Source organism: Oncorhynchus tshawytscha, linkage group LG12 (genome assembly GCF_018296145.1).
Source record: "Oncorhynchus tshawytscha isolate Ot180627B linkage group LG12, Otsh_v2.0, whole genome shotgun sequence".
NCBI lineage: Eukaryota > Metazoa > Chordata > Actinopteri > Salmoniformes > Salmonidae > Oncorhynchus > Oncorhynchus tshawytscha.
In genome coordinates, this window is record NC_056440.1 from 56,980,997 (window position 1) to 56,995,457 (window position 14,461).

General features: G+C 44.0%; 1 protein-coding gene across 3 annotated transcripts in view; it reads right to left on the reverse strand.

Annotated features, from left to right (window-relative positions):
* LOC112263518 (anoctamin-1) overlaps positions 1-14,461 on the reverse strand; it is a 57,843-nt gene that overhangs the window by 7,633 nt on the left and 35,749 nt on the right. For 2 of the 3 annotated variants that reach the window (XM_024439902.2, XM_024439900.2), the window contains exons 11-24: positions 14,227-14,361; positions 13,381-13,541; positions 11,595-11,677; positions 11,452-11,460; positions 10,067-10,138; positions 9,025-9,099; positions 5,026-5,227; positions 4,637-4,748; positions 4,381-4,438; positions 3,882-3,982; positions 3,566-3,708; positions 1,446-1,598; positions 836-888; positions 510-694 (exon numbers count right to left, since the gene is read on the reverse strand). In XM_024439902.2, coding sequence (XP_024295670.1) covers positions 510-694; positions 836-888; positions 1,446-1,598; positions 3,566-3,708; positions 3,882-3,982; positions 4,381-4,438; positions 4,637-4,748; positions 5,026-5,227; positions 9,025-9,099; positions 10,067-10,138; positions 11,452-11,460; positions 11,595-11,677; positions 13,381-13,541; positions 14,227-14,361 — 1,542 coding nt within the window. The remainder of the gene's footprint in view (positions 1-509; positions 695-835; positions 889-1,445; positions 1,599-3,565; positions 3,709-3,881; positions 3,983-4,380; positions 4,439-4,636; positions 4,749-5,025; positions 5,228-9,024; positions 9,100-10,066; positions 10,139-11,451; positions 11,461-11,594; positions 11,678-13,380; positions 13,542-14,226; positions 14,362-14,461) is intronic. The other variant, XM_024439901.2, reaches the window with a different exon arrangement.

A 14,461-nucleotide genomic window follows, 5' to 3' on the forward strand; every position in this document is an offset into this window, starting at 1 on the left:
AGCTTTAGTCAATAGCGGCCATATTGTTTTAATTACTAGTCTGGGACATATTACGTTGAGCCCTTTCGTGCAAGTTTTGTGCAGATCAATCATTCGGTGCTAGAGGAGTAGCGTTTTTTGTGTTTTTCACAACATTCAAAATGGTGGAAAATCCATCATGGTGGAACTTATGGATCGCTGAGGCAAATATTTTACTTGTGAGGAGAGGGACCTACAGTATGTAGCGAATTTCATGACATTATGCCAAACAGAGTGAGGAGCGTGACCTTTCAAAGTTGTCATTTTCAACCGCTTGTTATGGCACTACCATCTGGCCAACCACTGTCATTTTGTAAATGTCGGACCTCTATGGCAAGACATCATTCACCCAAGTTTCGTCAAAATCGGTCCAGTGATGTCTGAGATATAGCGTGTGACGTACGCACGTACACACACGTATGGACAGAGACAGATTCATAGTCCCCTTCCTGATTTCATCGAGGGGGACCATAATATTTTGAATGTCTTACCTGCATATCTGCACTTCATACCCCAGGTGCATTGGCTGCAGAGGGGCAGTGCCAGGCTGGAAGTCACTGACGTTGAAGTAGGACAGAGTGTGGTTGACAAAGCCGTGCATGGAGCCATCAGGGCTGTACATGTACTGGTAGACTAGTCGAGGGATGAAGTCTGACGTGAAGGAAATCACAAACGCCTGGAGAGAGCAGACAGAGGAGAGGGGAGAGGTGTTATGACCAAAATTATCTTCAAATGTCAACATTGTATAATCTTGACGACAGACCTGGAAATAGTGAGCACTTTAAATGTTTTTATTAATGTGAAGGTATGTACTTACATTGACAATGACTGCTACTTTGCTGAGCCCTCTCAGAAGATTATACCAGATGCCTGAGAGAAGAAATAAGATATGGAGATTTGCCCGAAACACCAATAACTGGGTAGACAAGGGGGCTTTATATGTACCTACTTTACTTAAACATGGTAGATGCAGTGGTTTATTAATTGGTTGAAAAAATGTATTATGGTCACACCATAAATGTGCACCACCAGAAAAACATTGGCAAAAATAAATGTGTATCCCATTGATAGTCACTGAATGGATATAATGATAAGGTGTTTTAAGGATCATTAGATTTTACTAGATTATTGTAGTATAAAAATGTATCGCATTCAAACCAAATAGCCACAGTATTTGGTCAATGTCAGAGACTGACTCAATGATGTAATCACACAAACATGACCAAAACAGTTGTGAGGGACCTGTGTTTTCAGATGGGAAATTCCTGCTACCTATTTCAATTTGGTATCTATCATGTAGGGCCAATTCTGGGAATCTCCAATTAAGTCAAATTCAATTTGAAAAGTGGAAGAAATTAGGTAAAAATGTCCCCTTTATTAGAACATAAATAGACCAGTGCTGTTAAAGTGTGGAGATAGAAACCTACCAATGTCTTTTGCTCTGGCTGCGATGGGCCTCCTGACCTCTGTTACAAACTTCTTAGCATCAAGACGGATCTCAATGATGTTGTTGAGCAGAGCAAAGAGTGGTGCCAAGGGAAAGGAGGCCACAAACAGGGTCACCATGCCAAACTGGATGACTGCGAGTTAAAAAAAAACAGATATATTCAACTGGACATTATGACCACAAGGAAATCAACACAAAGCATGCTGGGTAAGATTAAGTCTCAAATTAGATAACTGGAGCACAAGTATAGAGGGAAGTGGAAAGAGGAGCACAAGCCGTTAATAATCTACTTCTAATACCGTACTACGCAATGTATGCGTTTCCATTTTTTTCCCATTTGAAATACACAGTACATACTACAAGGAGAAAACATGAGAGATGAACATGTCTAAGCAAAAAGTAATGAGATGGTGGAATGAGGGCTTGCCATGTTTCTGCACTTCCTTTCAGATGACCACAGTCAGAAACTTTACTGATATGTACTGGGTAAAACCTCCAGAGATCCAATAAAAAAAAAAAAGTTTTCTTTTTTTAAATGTGCCCACTTCACACTCTGAATGGGTTCAAACACTCTGGCCTTTTGTGCCTGCATCCATATATTAATCCTAGCTGGTTTTCAGTTGAGTACCCTTGAAAAAGCCACTTAAACAGGCATGCCTAAAAACCTAAAGATGGACTGAATCTTTGAGTCGGTGTAGATAGGACTGCTATGCCACAACAATATGACTGTGCTTCTATAGCTGCTACCCAGAGATTTCTAGTTGATAAAGTTGTACAGTATAACTAGTAGAAATAACAACAATAACAATAACATATTGAACTAACCCTGGAATCATCACCATAACCCTTCTTTATGGCTTCTGTGTATCAGGGTATGGTCTGGTGTGCCAGGGTATGGTCATGGAACTGCATTATCAACACTTTAGTTCAAAAATACTGTGAATTAATTCCATACAGTAATTATTCATGGTTTATCCACTGCGCGGATCGTGAGAGGGAGCAGTAATATTTCTTATGACGGATATGGTGTGGGAAAAGGAAAGGGTATACCTAGTCAGTTTTTACAACTGAAACGTCTTCCGCATTGCCTTAATCGACCGTGGAACAATAGGTTAACTGCCTTTCTCAGGGGCATAACAACAGATTTTTTACCTTGTCAACTCAGGGATTCGATCCAGCAACCTTTTGGTTACTGGCCCAACGCTCCTGGTATACAGTAAGTAATGTAGTAGTATCAGTATGTTATGGCACAGATGTATAGACGTTTAAGGTTTCCCCCCATTCTTCGTCTTACACAGTGTCTTTTCAATGTACATGCTGTAGGGATTGTCCAGTTATTCAGTCTGATGCTGCAAGGAAAGAAGCCGCTGATAAAGACATCTAAGGACTAAAGTCAAAATCAGGTCAACTAAATCCACTTGTGCTGATTACGTGGGCATTATAGACAGAATGGTTCTCTGCTTCTCCACTGAGGATTATCTCATGCAGAGAATATGCATTTTTAGAGAGGGTTCCACATCGGAGGTTTTACAACTAATCAGGATCTAATACCGTGAGCGGTATGAAGTAAAATGTCTTATCGTTAAATCAAATGTCACGCTTTACGGCGTAAAGAGAAGTGGTTACTGAGGATAACATTTTCTGACTTGCTAATTCCAGTAATCAGTGACATTTATAAAAGTTGCCAGTTTCGTACAAACATGGTTGTATCGTCCCTGCCTAAAAAAAACCCCCACAAAAAACCTGACCTCAATAGCAAGAAAAAAAGATAAAAAATGATTGATAACTAATGTACACGCCACATTAGTTGACTAATTATGTATGTCGTGCACAGTACATTAGAAGTAATTCATTGGCAGTAATTAGTTGACCGTAAAAGGGAAAAGCCAATCAGACATGCTTATCACACCCCTAGAATGAAATAGTATATCTATGATCTCTATGATCCTTTGCACCAAATCTCTACTCACGGCACACTGCAGTAGTTAATTTTCCTCCTGTCTCATGTGATAAGGAGAATTTGGAATAGGGTGGCCTGAGGGCGGCTGATCCTCAGTAAGCTGTCAGGAGCTTTACTGGACAGACTGACATATGACTCACTCATCTCCATGTACTCTGGGCTGAGGCCCACGAAGGGACCCAAGAAGTGGTCCTTCTCATGACGCTGTAGGGTCATGTTATAGTCCTCCTGCTGCTGAGAGTCCATGTCAGACTTCCGACGCCTGATCAGCTTCTTGATTTTACTGTAGCAAGCAGAGAAAAGAAATGGTAGCAATATGAGTCTAGCCCTGAGCATATTTATTTTAGTGCTTGTGTGCTTGCGTGTGTGTGAGTGGGTGTGGTGTGTGTGAGTGGGTATGTGATTATGTCCTAGTTTCATCCAGACAGTATGGTACCTGCTCTGTACTGTACTTACGGGATGCCGATTTCAAACAGGTTGTTCTGGATGAGCTGTTTGCCCAGCATGGTGATACAGAGCTGAATACACAGCTCCATCAAGCAACCTGCGTGGGCACACTGGCGTACAGACGAGACAGCAGTCAACCCAGTCAGACACACAGATAACAGAGGTAATCTCCATCTAACAGACTGGAAGGGCTAGCCTATAATTGTTACACTTCTGCTTTCTCTGATAGGTTGGTTAGCTTTGATGTTATCTACCATGCCAATTGTCTTTAGGATAGGGCTCAAGGGCACCAGGCCTGGAACCTACACAACTGCCCTGGGATACCTATAGAGGATCTTGCCCCTGTTACTTTGTAAATAAGGGAGGGTAATAACCATTACAGCATATGGTAATATTTCCATTGATTATCCAGCACTGAATCATGAAGCATTTGGACTTATTTTGGTCAACATTTAACGGCATTCTGGTCAATGTTTAAAGATAAACAAAGATGAATACAGTTGATTACCTCCTCCATCCTGTATGACCCGATAACATACACATAGTCCCCAGGACGCCCAACCATTCTGTGGACGTACAGGTTGAAAAAAAGGTAACATTCATTGGCCACTATCCTTAAAGAGGTGTAAATCACAATAAAAAAACACAAATGATTAAACATAATCAGGTTTTATGGTGAAAGTGTATCAACGGCGGATATCTGCTAAGTTGTGCTTGAGTTGTGGAGAAGCTTATTAGCCAAATAGAGTAGAAGAGAGTTCAACCTGCCCCTGAAGAAGGCCAGGTAGACGATGGGGGAGAAGGCGTTGGCAAACTTCAGAACAAAGGTCTTGATTATCAGCCTCTCCTCAAAACTCTTGTCAGTCTTTGGCACCTCTGAGAATACAAAACAAAATGAGTTTCTATCACCTGATTGATACAAAACCGAAGAGGATTCAGTGATCAAGGGGGTTATAATCCAGAACTGTAGCTTTTGTAGCCGACACCGAAAAGTAGTAGAGAAAGGTAGTTATAAATGTATTCAAACTGGGTAAATACAGTCAATACAGATAGCACTCCCGGATAGACTGCAGAGCCTAATTCACAGGGTGAGCTTTGCTAACATGGTACAGTTGTGTGATCACAGCATCCTGGTCATAGTTGAGGGACTAACCAAGAAGAGTGAGCCAGCGAGCTAAGGCACCGTAGACCTCATCCATGATGATGATAATCACCAGGTTGATGACAGCAGCGGTGCCCTTGACAGTTGCCCGGATGTTGGTGCGAGCCGTGGGATTGGAGCTCATGTGTAAGGCCGCCTTGATGGAGATTCTGTACAGGATGACCCCGAACACTACGGCAAAGGTCACACCAACCTGCAGAGGAGACAAGAGAACACAAACTTCGAGTTCATGAGCTGTTTAAGACCAGCACCACACCCTGATAAGGTATATATATATTATCTTAATCATTTTACAAATCAACTTTTACCAGTTGAATGTAAACACAAATAAAATACATTTTTCTATTACAATGTTTCTGAAATATTGTGTTAAAATATGCAAATTATATATCTAATTAAATATGCACATATTTGCATACCATTCAAATTCATTTTTCTGGACACTGGATGATGTCAGCCTAAATAATTTTGTTTCATTTTGTCAAGACACTCCAGGACTGGACTTGTCCAGAGCAGATTGTGGATCATATTTTTTCAGCTTTCAATCTGTGAAATACGAAAGAATTATCACTGAATTATCACAGTGAATTATTGTAATGTTTGTTAATGAGTCAATTAATCCCATAAAGGCATGGGTTGCCAACTGGAGATTTGACACGAAAATACATTTAATTCATTACAGTGCCTTCGGAAAATATTCAGATCCTTTGACTTTTCTACGTTACAGCCTTATTCAAAAATTGATTAAATAAATAAAAATCCCCAGCAATCTGTACACAATACCTCACAATGACAAAGTGAAAACAGGTTGAGAGATTTTGAAAATGTGTAAAAATAAAAGTATTCAGACCCTTTGCTATGAGACTAGAAATTGAGCTCAGCTGCATCCTGTTTCCATTGATCATCTTTGAGATGTTTCTACAACTTAATTGGATTCCACCTGATGAACATTTTTATTAATTGGACATGATTTGGAAAGGCACACACCTGTCTATATAAGGTCCCACAGTTGACAGTGCATGTCTGAGCAAAAACCAAGCCACGAGGTCGAAGGAATTGTCCATAGAGCTCCGAGGCAGGATTGTGTCGAGGCACAATCGAGGTACCAAAACATTCCTGAAGCATTGAAGGTCCCAAGAACACATTGGCCTCCATCATTCCTAAATGGAAGAAGTTTGGAACCACCAAGATTCTTCCTAGAGCTGGCAGCCCGGACAAACCGAGTAATCGGGGGAAAAGGGCCTTGGTCAGGGAGGTGACCAAGAACCAGATGGTCACTCTGACAGAGCTCTAGAGTTCCTCTGTGGAGATGGGACAACCTTCCAGAAAGACAACCATTTCTGCAGCACTCCACTAATTAGGCCTATTTGGTAGAGCGGCCAGACCTCATTAAAATGCACATGACTGCCCGCTTGGAGTTTGCCGAACGGCACCTAAAGGATCTCAGACCATGAGAAACAAGATTCTTTGGTCTGATGAAGCCCAGATTCAACTCATTGGCCTGAATGCCAAGCGTCTCGTCTGGAGGAAACCTGACACTATCCCTATGGTGAAGCATGGTGATGGCAGCATCATGCTGTGGGGATGTTTTTCTGCTGCGGGGACTGGGAAACTAGTCAGGTTCAAGGCAAAGATGAACAGAGCAAAGTACAGAGATATCCTTGATGAAAACCTGCTTCAGAGAGTTCAGGACCTCAGACTGAGGCGAATGTTCACCTTCCAACAGGACAACGACCCTAAGCACTCAGCCAAGATTAACGCAGGAGTGGCATTGGGACAAGTCTCTGAATATCCTTGAGTGGCCCAGCCAGAGCCCGGACTTGAACCCAATCCAACATCCCATCTCCTAAAAATATCTTCATTTTTAATAAATTAACACATATTAACACATATTAACACATATTTCTGCCCCAGAATCTCCCATAAATGTTTAATCGGGTTGAGATCTGGTGACTGAGATGGCCATGGCATACATCGTTTTCATGATCAACAAACCATTGTGACCACTCGTGTCCTGTGGATGAGGGAATTGTCATACTATGGGGGCATAGCTATGGTAGCCAAAATAATACATGACCCTAAGCATGATGGGATTGCTGTCACGTCCTGACCTTAGTTCCTTTTTTATGTCTCTATTTTCTTGGGGGGGCACACAGGGAGATTGGCAAAGTCAGGTAGGAGACCTGAGCCAACTCCCTGTGCTTACCGAGGCGAGAGAGTGACCGGGCAGGCACCGTGTTATGCGGTGAGGCGCACGGTGTCCCCAGTGCGCACTCATAGCCCGGTGCACTACATCGCAGCTCCGTGAATCGGCCGGGCTAGAGTGGGCATCGAGCCAGGAGGGATGAAGCCGGCTCAGCGCATCTGGTCTCCAGTGCGTCTCCTCGGCCCGGGTCATATGGCACCAGCCATACGCACGGTGTCCCCGGTTCGCCAGCACAGCCCAGTGCAGTCTGTTCCAACCCGCCGCACTTGCCGGGCTACAGGGGGTATCCAGCCAGGACAGGTTGTGCAGGCTCGTTGCTCGACCTCCAGTGCGCCTCCACGGCCCAGTCCATTCGGTGCCTCCTCTACGCGCCAGGCCTCCTGTAGGTCTACCCAGCCTGGTGGGCCCTGTGGCAGCACCACGCACCAGGCTGTCTCTCCGTCTCCTCGCTCCAGGTTCTCCCTCCTGTCTGTCAGGAGCTGCCGGAGCCGCCCGTCAGTCAGGAGCTGCCGGAGCCGCCGTCAGTCAGGAGCTGCCGGAACCGCCCGTCAGTCAGGAGCTGCCGGAGCCGCCCGTCAGTCAGGAGCTGCCGGAGCCGCCCGTCAGTCAGGAGCTGCCTGAGCCGCCCGTCAGTCAGGAGCTGCCAGAGCCGCCCGTCTGTCTGGAGCTGCCAGAGCCGCCCTTCACTCCCGTCTGTCCGGAGCTGCCAGAGCCGCCCGTCAGTCCGGAGCTGCCGGAGCCTCCCGTCTGTCAGGAGCTGCCGGAGCCTCCCGCCTGTCAGTGCCAGTCAGGAGCTGCCAGAGCCGCCCGTCTGTCCGGACCTGCCAGAATCGCACGTCTGTCCGGAGCTGCAAGAGCCGCCCTTCACTCCCGCCTATCTGGAGCTGCCAGAGCCGCCCGTCTGTCCGGAGCTGCCAGAGCCGCCCGTCAGTCTGGAGCTGCCAGAGCCACCCGTCAGTCCAGAGCTGCCAGAGCCGCCCGTCGGTCCGGAGCCGCCAGAGCCGCCCGTCAGTCTGGAGCCGCCAGAGCCGCCCGTCACTCCGGAGCCGCCAGAGCCGTCCGTCACTCCGGAGCCGCCCTTCACTCCGGCGCCGCCAGAGTCTCCCTCCTATTCGGGGCCCGCGGTATGGGTCCCCAGTCCGAGGTCGGCGGCGAGGGTCGCCACTCCAGAGGCGCCACATAAGTGGGCCAAGACTAAGGTGGAGTGGGGTTTACGTTTTATGTCTCTATTTTTGGTTTGGTCAGGGCATGAGTTGGGGTGGGCATTCTATGGTTTTGTTCTATGTTTTGTATTTCTGTGTTTCGCCTGGTATGGTTCCCAATCAGAGGCAGCTGTCTATCATTGTCTCTGAGAACCATACTTAGGTAGCCTGTTCCCACCTGTGTTTGTGGGTAGTTATTTTCCGTTTCAGTGTTTTCACCATACGGGACTGTTTCGGTTTTCCTTTATTCTCTTGTTCGTTTCTATTCAGTGTTCAGTTTATTAAAGGTATCATAAACACGTATTACGCTGCGCTTTGGTCTAATCCTTCTTCCACCAAATTGTTACAACTGCTTAATTAACTCAGAAATCACATCTGTGAGGAAGCATCTGCTTTCAATATATTTTGTATCCCTCATTTACTCAAGTGTTTCCACTATTCTGGCAGTTACACATAGGCCTAATTTGTGTGTGTGTGTGTCTGCAGAAGATCTGCATTGCTTTCAATTGCTAGACTAGTGACGTCCCTGTATCTAATACCAGAGACTAACAAGCCATGTGGGCCCTGGGCACATCAACTTACCATAATAAGCATAGTGAAAAGTCCTGTCATATATGCTGGTGCACGGTCCGTACATGTCAGTTTCACTTTTTTTTCCTGAAACAGAGTAATTAATACATAATCAAGTGAGAAATAAGAGCAAACATAAAGGAGCAAACAAGCAGTAGTATCTATCTGACAGCGATCGTGACCTCAGCAGTGATTGCTTACGCTGACACAGCCATTTTCAAACAAGTCTGAGGGACTCTCGCCCCGAGCGGACTGACGCCGCTCCAATCAAGCACACATAATGGGAGCTCCCGGACACAAAACTGTGCAGTCAAATCACATCTTCATGTGTATTAAAAAAAAGAGGATCAGCGACATCAGACCCTGTTTCCAGAGGAGCAAGGGAAAGTAATGACCCCTTTGAGGTCTGATGAGAAAGGAGCTGACATGCCTGAGCTGTAGTTTTGCTGCTAAACAGAGAAAGCCAGACATAAACAACCACCCTGGCATGTGTTGATATCCAACATGTGCTAACTGTTGTTATGCAGCAGTACATAGAGACAGCAAAGGCTGTTCATCTTACGATACGACTGCAGAGCATCCAAGACTAATAAAAGAGTTGATAGCTATATCTGAGGGAGGGGGTATGGGTTGTGGACAACTCCAGGATACACTATATTTTACAGCCTAGGAGAAGTTGAGACGTGCATGTGGAGTACGTTGATAACTTTACAATGGTGGAGTTCACGCGAGAACAAAAAGTGGAGGCGACAAATGCCATGTGTGTTTGCGAAAGGGAAATGTCGCCCAGAGGACAGAGAGAGGGGAGAAGCACTCTGTGTGCTTCTACTATGATGGTTCCAGTCCCCACCTCTGACACTATAAATCAAGCGCACCAGCGCAACAGACACTTGATGCAGCAAAATAATAGACAAGAGAAACACTGAACACATGCATAATCTTCAATCGTTGATTTATTCTATGCACGGACACATACATAGAATAAATAAATCATTTAATAATATTGATAGTGTGTTGTTGAACAGCCCACCAAGAGGCATAGGAAAAGGCTTACCTTGGGAGACATATCCTGTTTCTTCAGGGTCTTCTGCATGACTTGGATCTCATACTCAGCCCTATGGTGGCCCTAGAGGGGACAGATGCACATTAATATACACGCTCGTCCAGCGGTATCAACACATTTCCCTCAAGATGGAGGAACTGACATCATCCAGGTCAAATGGCGTTTTTACCAGTTGTCAAGTACATAGCAACACCCACACAGAAAACTCTTGTCACCTGCTAAGTGTTTCAGCTCAGTGCGGTGGGGAACACCACCAACATTTCTAGCATACAGGAGGAAATGCGTGAAAGAACAATGTTAGGAGTACCGTGTCTGTTAGAGGGGATGCAGGTTTTACAAAATGGGTTTGGCATTCATGCATTTGGAAACGTTTACTTTACCCTCATTCTGATAAGGACACCTATTAGAATACCTCTACAGGTTATATTCATTATCTTGCCTGTCTACTTAACAACCTTACCCCCATCTACCAGTAAACCTAAACAGTCATTGCAGTCATTTCATATTAAACAGAAGCAAGCCCATATCTGTGTGTGCAGACAGAAATAGAGAAGGTAAAGCAAGTGTCTTTTTTTAAAAAACCGTCAAAGGAGAACCACAGCAGTCAGCCATGAAGCACAGTTTACCAGATACCCTGGTGGTAAGGCAGGTATAAGGGGAATAAATGCTACCATCAGGAGGTGCTGCCTAGTGCCTAAATGTAAAAACAATATGAGGACAGGGGATGTTAAGAAGCACCTTAGTGTGTGAGTGAGTGAGTGAGTGAGTGAGTGAGTGAGTGAGTGAGTGAGTGAGTGAGTGAGTGAGCGAGTGAGCAGGCGAGAGCAAGAGAGTAGGTGAGAGAGAGAGAGAGAGAGAGAGAGAGAGAGAGAGAGTGAGTGAGGGGTGGGGGTAAAAAACATGGAACATTAAATTCTGCCTCAAGACCTAGTCAATGTTGCGGTATTGTCTTGATCTTTTCTCCTATTTCTTGAGTTTTATTTGTTATTTCATCTATGTTATTACTTTCATCACTACACTGTTGGGAAAGAGCTCACAACTAAGCGTTTCACTGTACTGTTTTACACCTGTTGTATCCTGTGCACGTGGCGAGTAAACTTTGAAACTTGGTGGCCAGATTGCCATTAGGCTACTCCCACCCCTCACCCCTCAAAGTGGCAAATAAGGGACTGTTTGATAGGGGGTCATATAAACAATGCCTTATTCTTTTTTACAGGTAACATACCATGAATTCTTTCTGAAATAGATAAGAGTGTTAGAGTGAAGGAGAGTGATATAAACCTTGTTGGGGGAAGTTGGTTAGTATTGAGTAACAGCATCTGCAGAGAAAGCTGCTAGAAAATGAAGTTCATAAATAAATAAAATCAATTTCAAACCTTGTGCATCTGCTTCAGGAACCACCATAATATAAAACATAAAAAACATGATTAAGAGGAGAAATCATTTTTCAATGTTTATTGTATCAGATGTTCTTGTCCAAATTGGCCAAACAGGTTCCAAAACAAGGGCATAGGCTCACCTCTTCCTCTTCAAAGCCAGTCAAATCCCAGATGTAATTTAGTCTCATTTGCCTTCTCTTCCAGTGCTCCATGAACATGGCAGCTGGGAAACAAAACACAACTCATCCTTAAAATCAGTCCCTCCAGGATTCTGCAATCAAAATTTGTTTAGCAAAATCAACAATAGCCATCTTATTATGCGTAGTCTCGGGAAACCAGACACAAGGCAACAGTGACCAGGGTCTGGTTTCAGTGATGGACACTTTTGGCATAGAGAAACAACGTCTCTGCGTACATCACTACTCTATCCGGGGTGGGTCCTATTCAGACAGATAACTCTCCCAACAAATCACGAGGCAGACAAGTCAGAACGTCGCGATTCGAAACAAAAGTTTGAAGGCCTTTGCAGTGGTTTTTAGTGAAGGTAATTGATGCAAACTAGCCACTTGTGAAATGCAATCATTAAAAAGAACCTCTGATCTCCATCTTGCCGGCTACTATTTTGTGTTTTACTGAAGTGTGACGACTGACGTTGGAAAGGTTGAAGGATGGGATCCCCTCCCAGGCAAACCGGCGGGCCAGGGACCCTCATCATACGTTAGCAAAAAATGTAATAATATGGCAACATATTAAAATGAATAGATTTGGTAGATAGTTTTTTATTATTTTGTAAACTAGCATAGCCCATTAGCTAGAAAGGTAACTCAAAACTCCTAAGAGCAGCTGTTTAAACAAAGGTTAGCCATGTCTTGGCAAAAATACATCAGTGAGTGTAATTTGCTCCAATGAGTTTAATTTGCTCACAATTAGCAGTTTAGCAATAAAGTTGAAATCATTAGAAAGAAGAGATTCTCCTCGTTTCTCCTGTACTTATGTAATTCAAAATTCCTTTATTCTGTTGTTGCTAGCGATACACTGGGAGAAAAATGCAGATCCCCTGCAGTACCTCCACGGATCCCTGGTTGAATACCCCTGCTACTGTATATGCCAAAATAGTCCAACATTGAAACCAGACCCTAGGTCTAGTCACTGCCTAAGGTTTGGTTTTCGAGACTATTATGCAAGAGCTTGCAAATTTGACCAATTACTGCAATATTACCACATAAAACAGTCAAATAATTGCAGTTTTATTGCATTAGAACTGACAGATCACTGCATAACAAAGAGGACTCGCAATGTCAACCAATCAATTTTTCCTTCATCAGCCTATTTGTGACAAATTGGACAAAATCATTGCATAATGCAATGAACAATATTATAATTGCCGCAGTATAATCAGGCATTTTTGCCCACAAGTTTAAAAAAAAATATTTTTTTTAAATCACCACGAAATCCTGGAGGGACTGCTTAATGACTACAGTATGAGAAAGACAGAGCAAAGTGAATGGACCAGGGTTTAAACGTCAAAATATAGTCCAAAAGATCAACATCTCTGAAACTCAAACAGGTTATGATCTTATCTCCTCTTAATATAGGAACCTACAATCTGAACCTTTACCACAATTTTAACTCAAAAGACCATCTTCTAATGGCAACTGACACTGGTCTCCCGTGGCCCTGCACAGCCTGGTCTCATAGACTAGACGTAACATAGTAAATGTAAATCCAGGACACTCAAAGTAGTATTATATGTTTTGTTTGGTATGGTTACATAAGACAGATGGTTATTTAAGTAAAAAACAATAGTAGGTTGGCTCTGAGACCAGGTTGCCCTGCAGGACTCTGCCTGATCCTGTGGTCTGTAGCAGATGGCATTGTTTTATTGGCAGAAGATGAGAGAGAGAGAACATGGGAGGGATGGCTCACCCCAGAGGGCCATGAAGATGGAGAAGAAGACAGTGGCCGGGTTGTCAAAGAGATGGCTGGCCCTGGCCGTGCCGCATGCGGTCTTCAGCTTCCAGTAGCTGCAAGCGCGGTCACACAGTGGGCACATGGTGATGTTGTTTCTCGGATCACAAATCTCCATGCTGTGCGTGGGAGAAGAACATTTGTGGAAAACCTCTGTAAAAGAGATCTAACCATAATCACCAGCATAAACTCAGTTACCAGTTTTAGAGGCTATAGAGTCCAACAGCAACGAGGAATGAATGAATGTAGTAGTGCACAAAAAAGACTAATCCTTGCATACCGTCAGTTCCCGCAAAGGTTGTTATTTATCCAATTTTGAATTTGACGGGAAAGTGTGTGCGTATCTCCACGCAAATCTCAGACCATGCGTATGCACAACTTCTAGTGGTTAATCAACAGTATTGCAAGCAATTATTGTCATTTTGGGAAATGGAGGTGGTTGATGAACAGTAATTATAATAATGGTAGGCTAATAATAACACAGGTCTAATGATAAAATGGATGCATTTGCCGTTGGTAAGAAAATCACATAGCAGCATTTATTTACTGCTACACAACCAATATTAGGCTACCATTCCATCGCTCATTTAATAGACAGGTAGCCTATGACAGTATGGGTAGGCTACAGTATTGCTGTGCAACTGTCACAACACAGTGTTTAGCAACTCTTGGGTTTTTGATAAACCCTCACGAGTGCTTCCATGCCATTAGAAATCTAAACATGTTGGTGTAGTTTTACGTGTAGTTATAAGTGACGTTGTTCGTAGTTGTGGGTTTAATTGTAGTTGTGGGAGGTCAGTGTACCTGGGAATGTCATTGTCCACAGTGGCACAGCCGTACAGGAACACTATGGCCCCCACTATGGCAGCAGGGATCAGCATCTGGGTGTAAACCCCCAGCCAGGCAAAGTACAGGCCAATCTTCTCCCCAAAGTACTTCCTGCAGGAGAGGAAGGAAAGCAGCACTGAGTACATACATCAGGAATCAATTCAGATATGGTGATTAACTAACATTAACTCAAGCACATGATATAATGCTT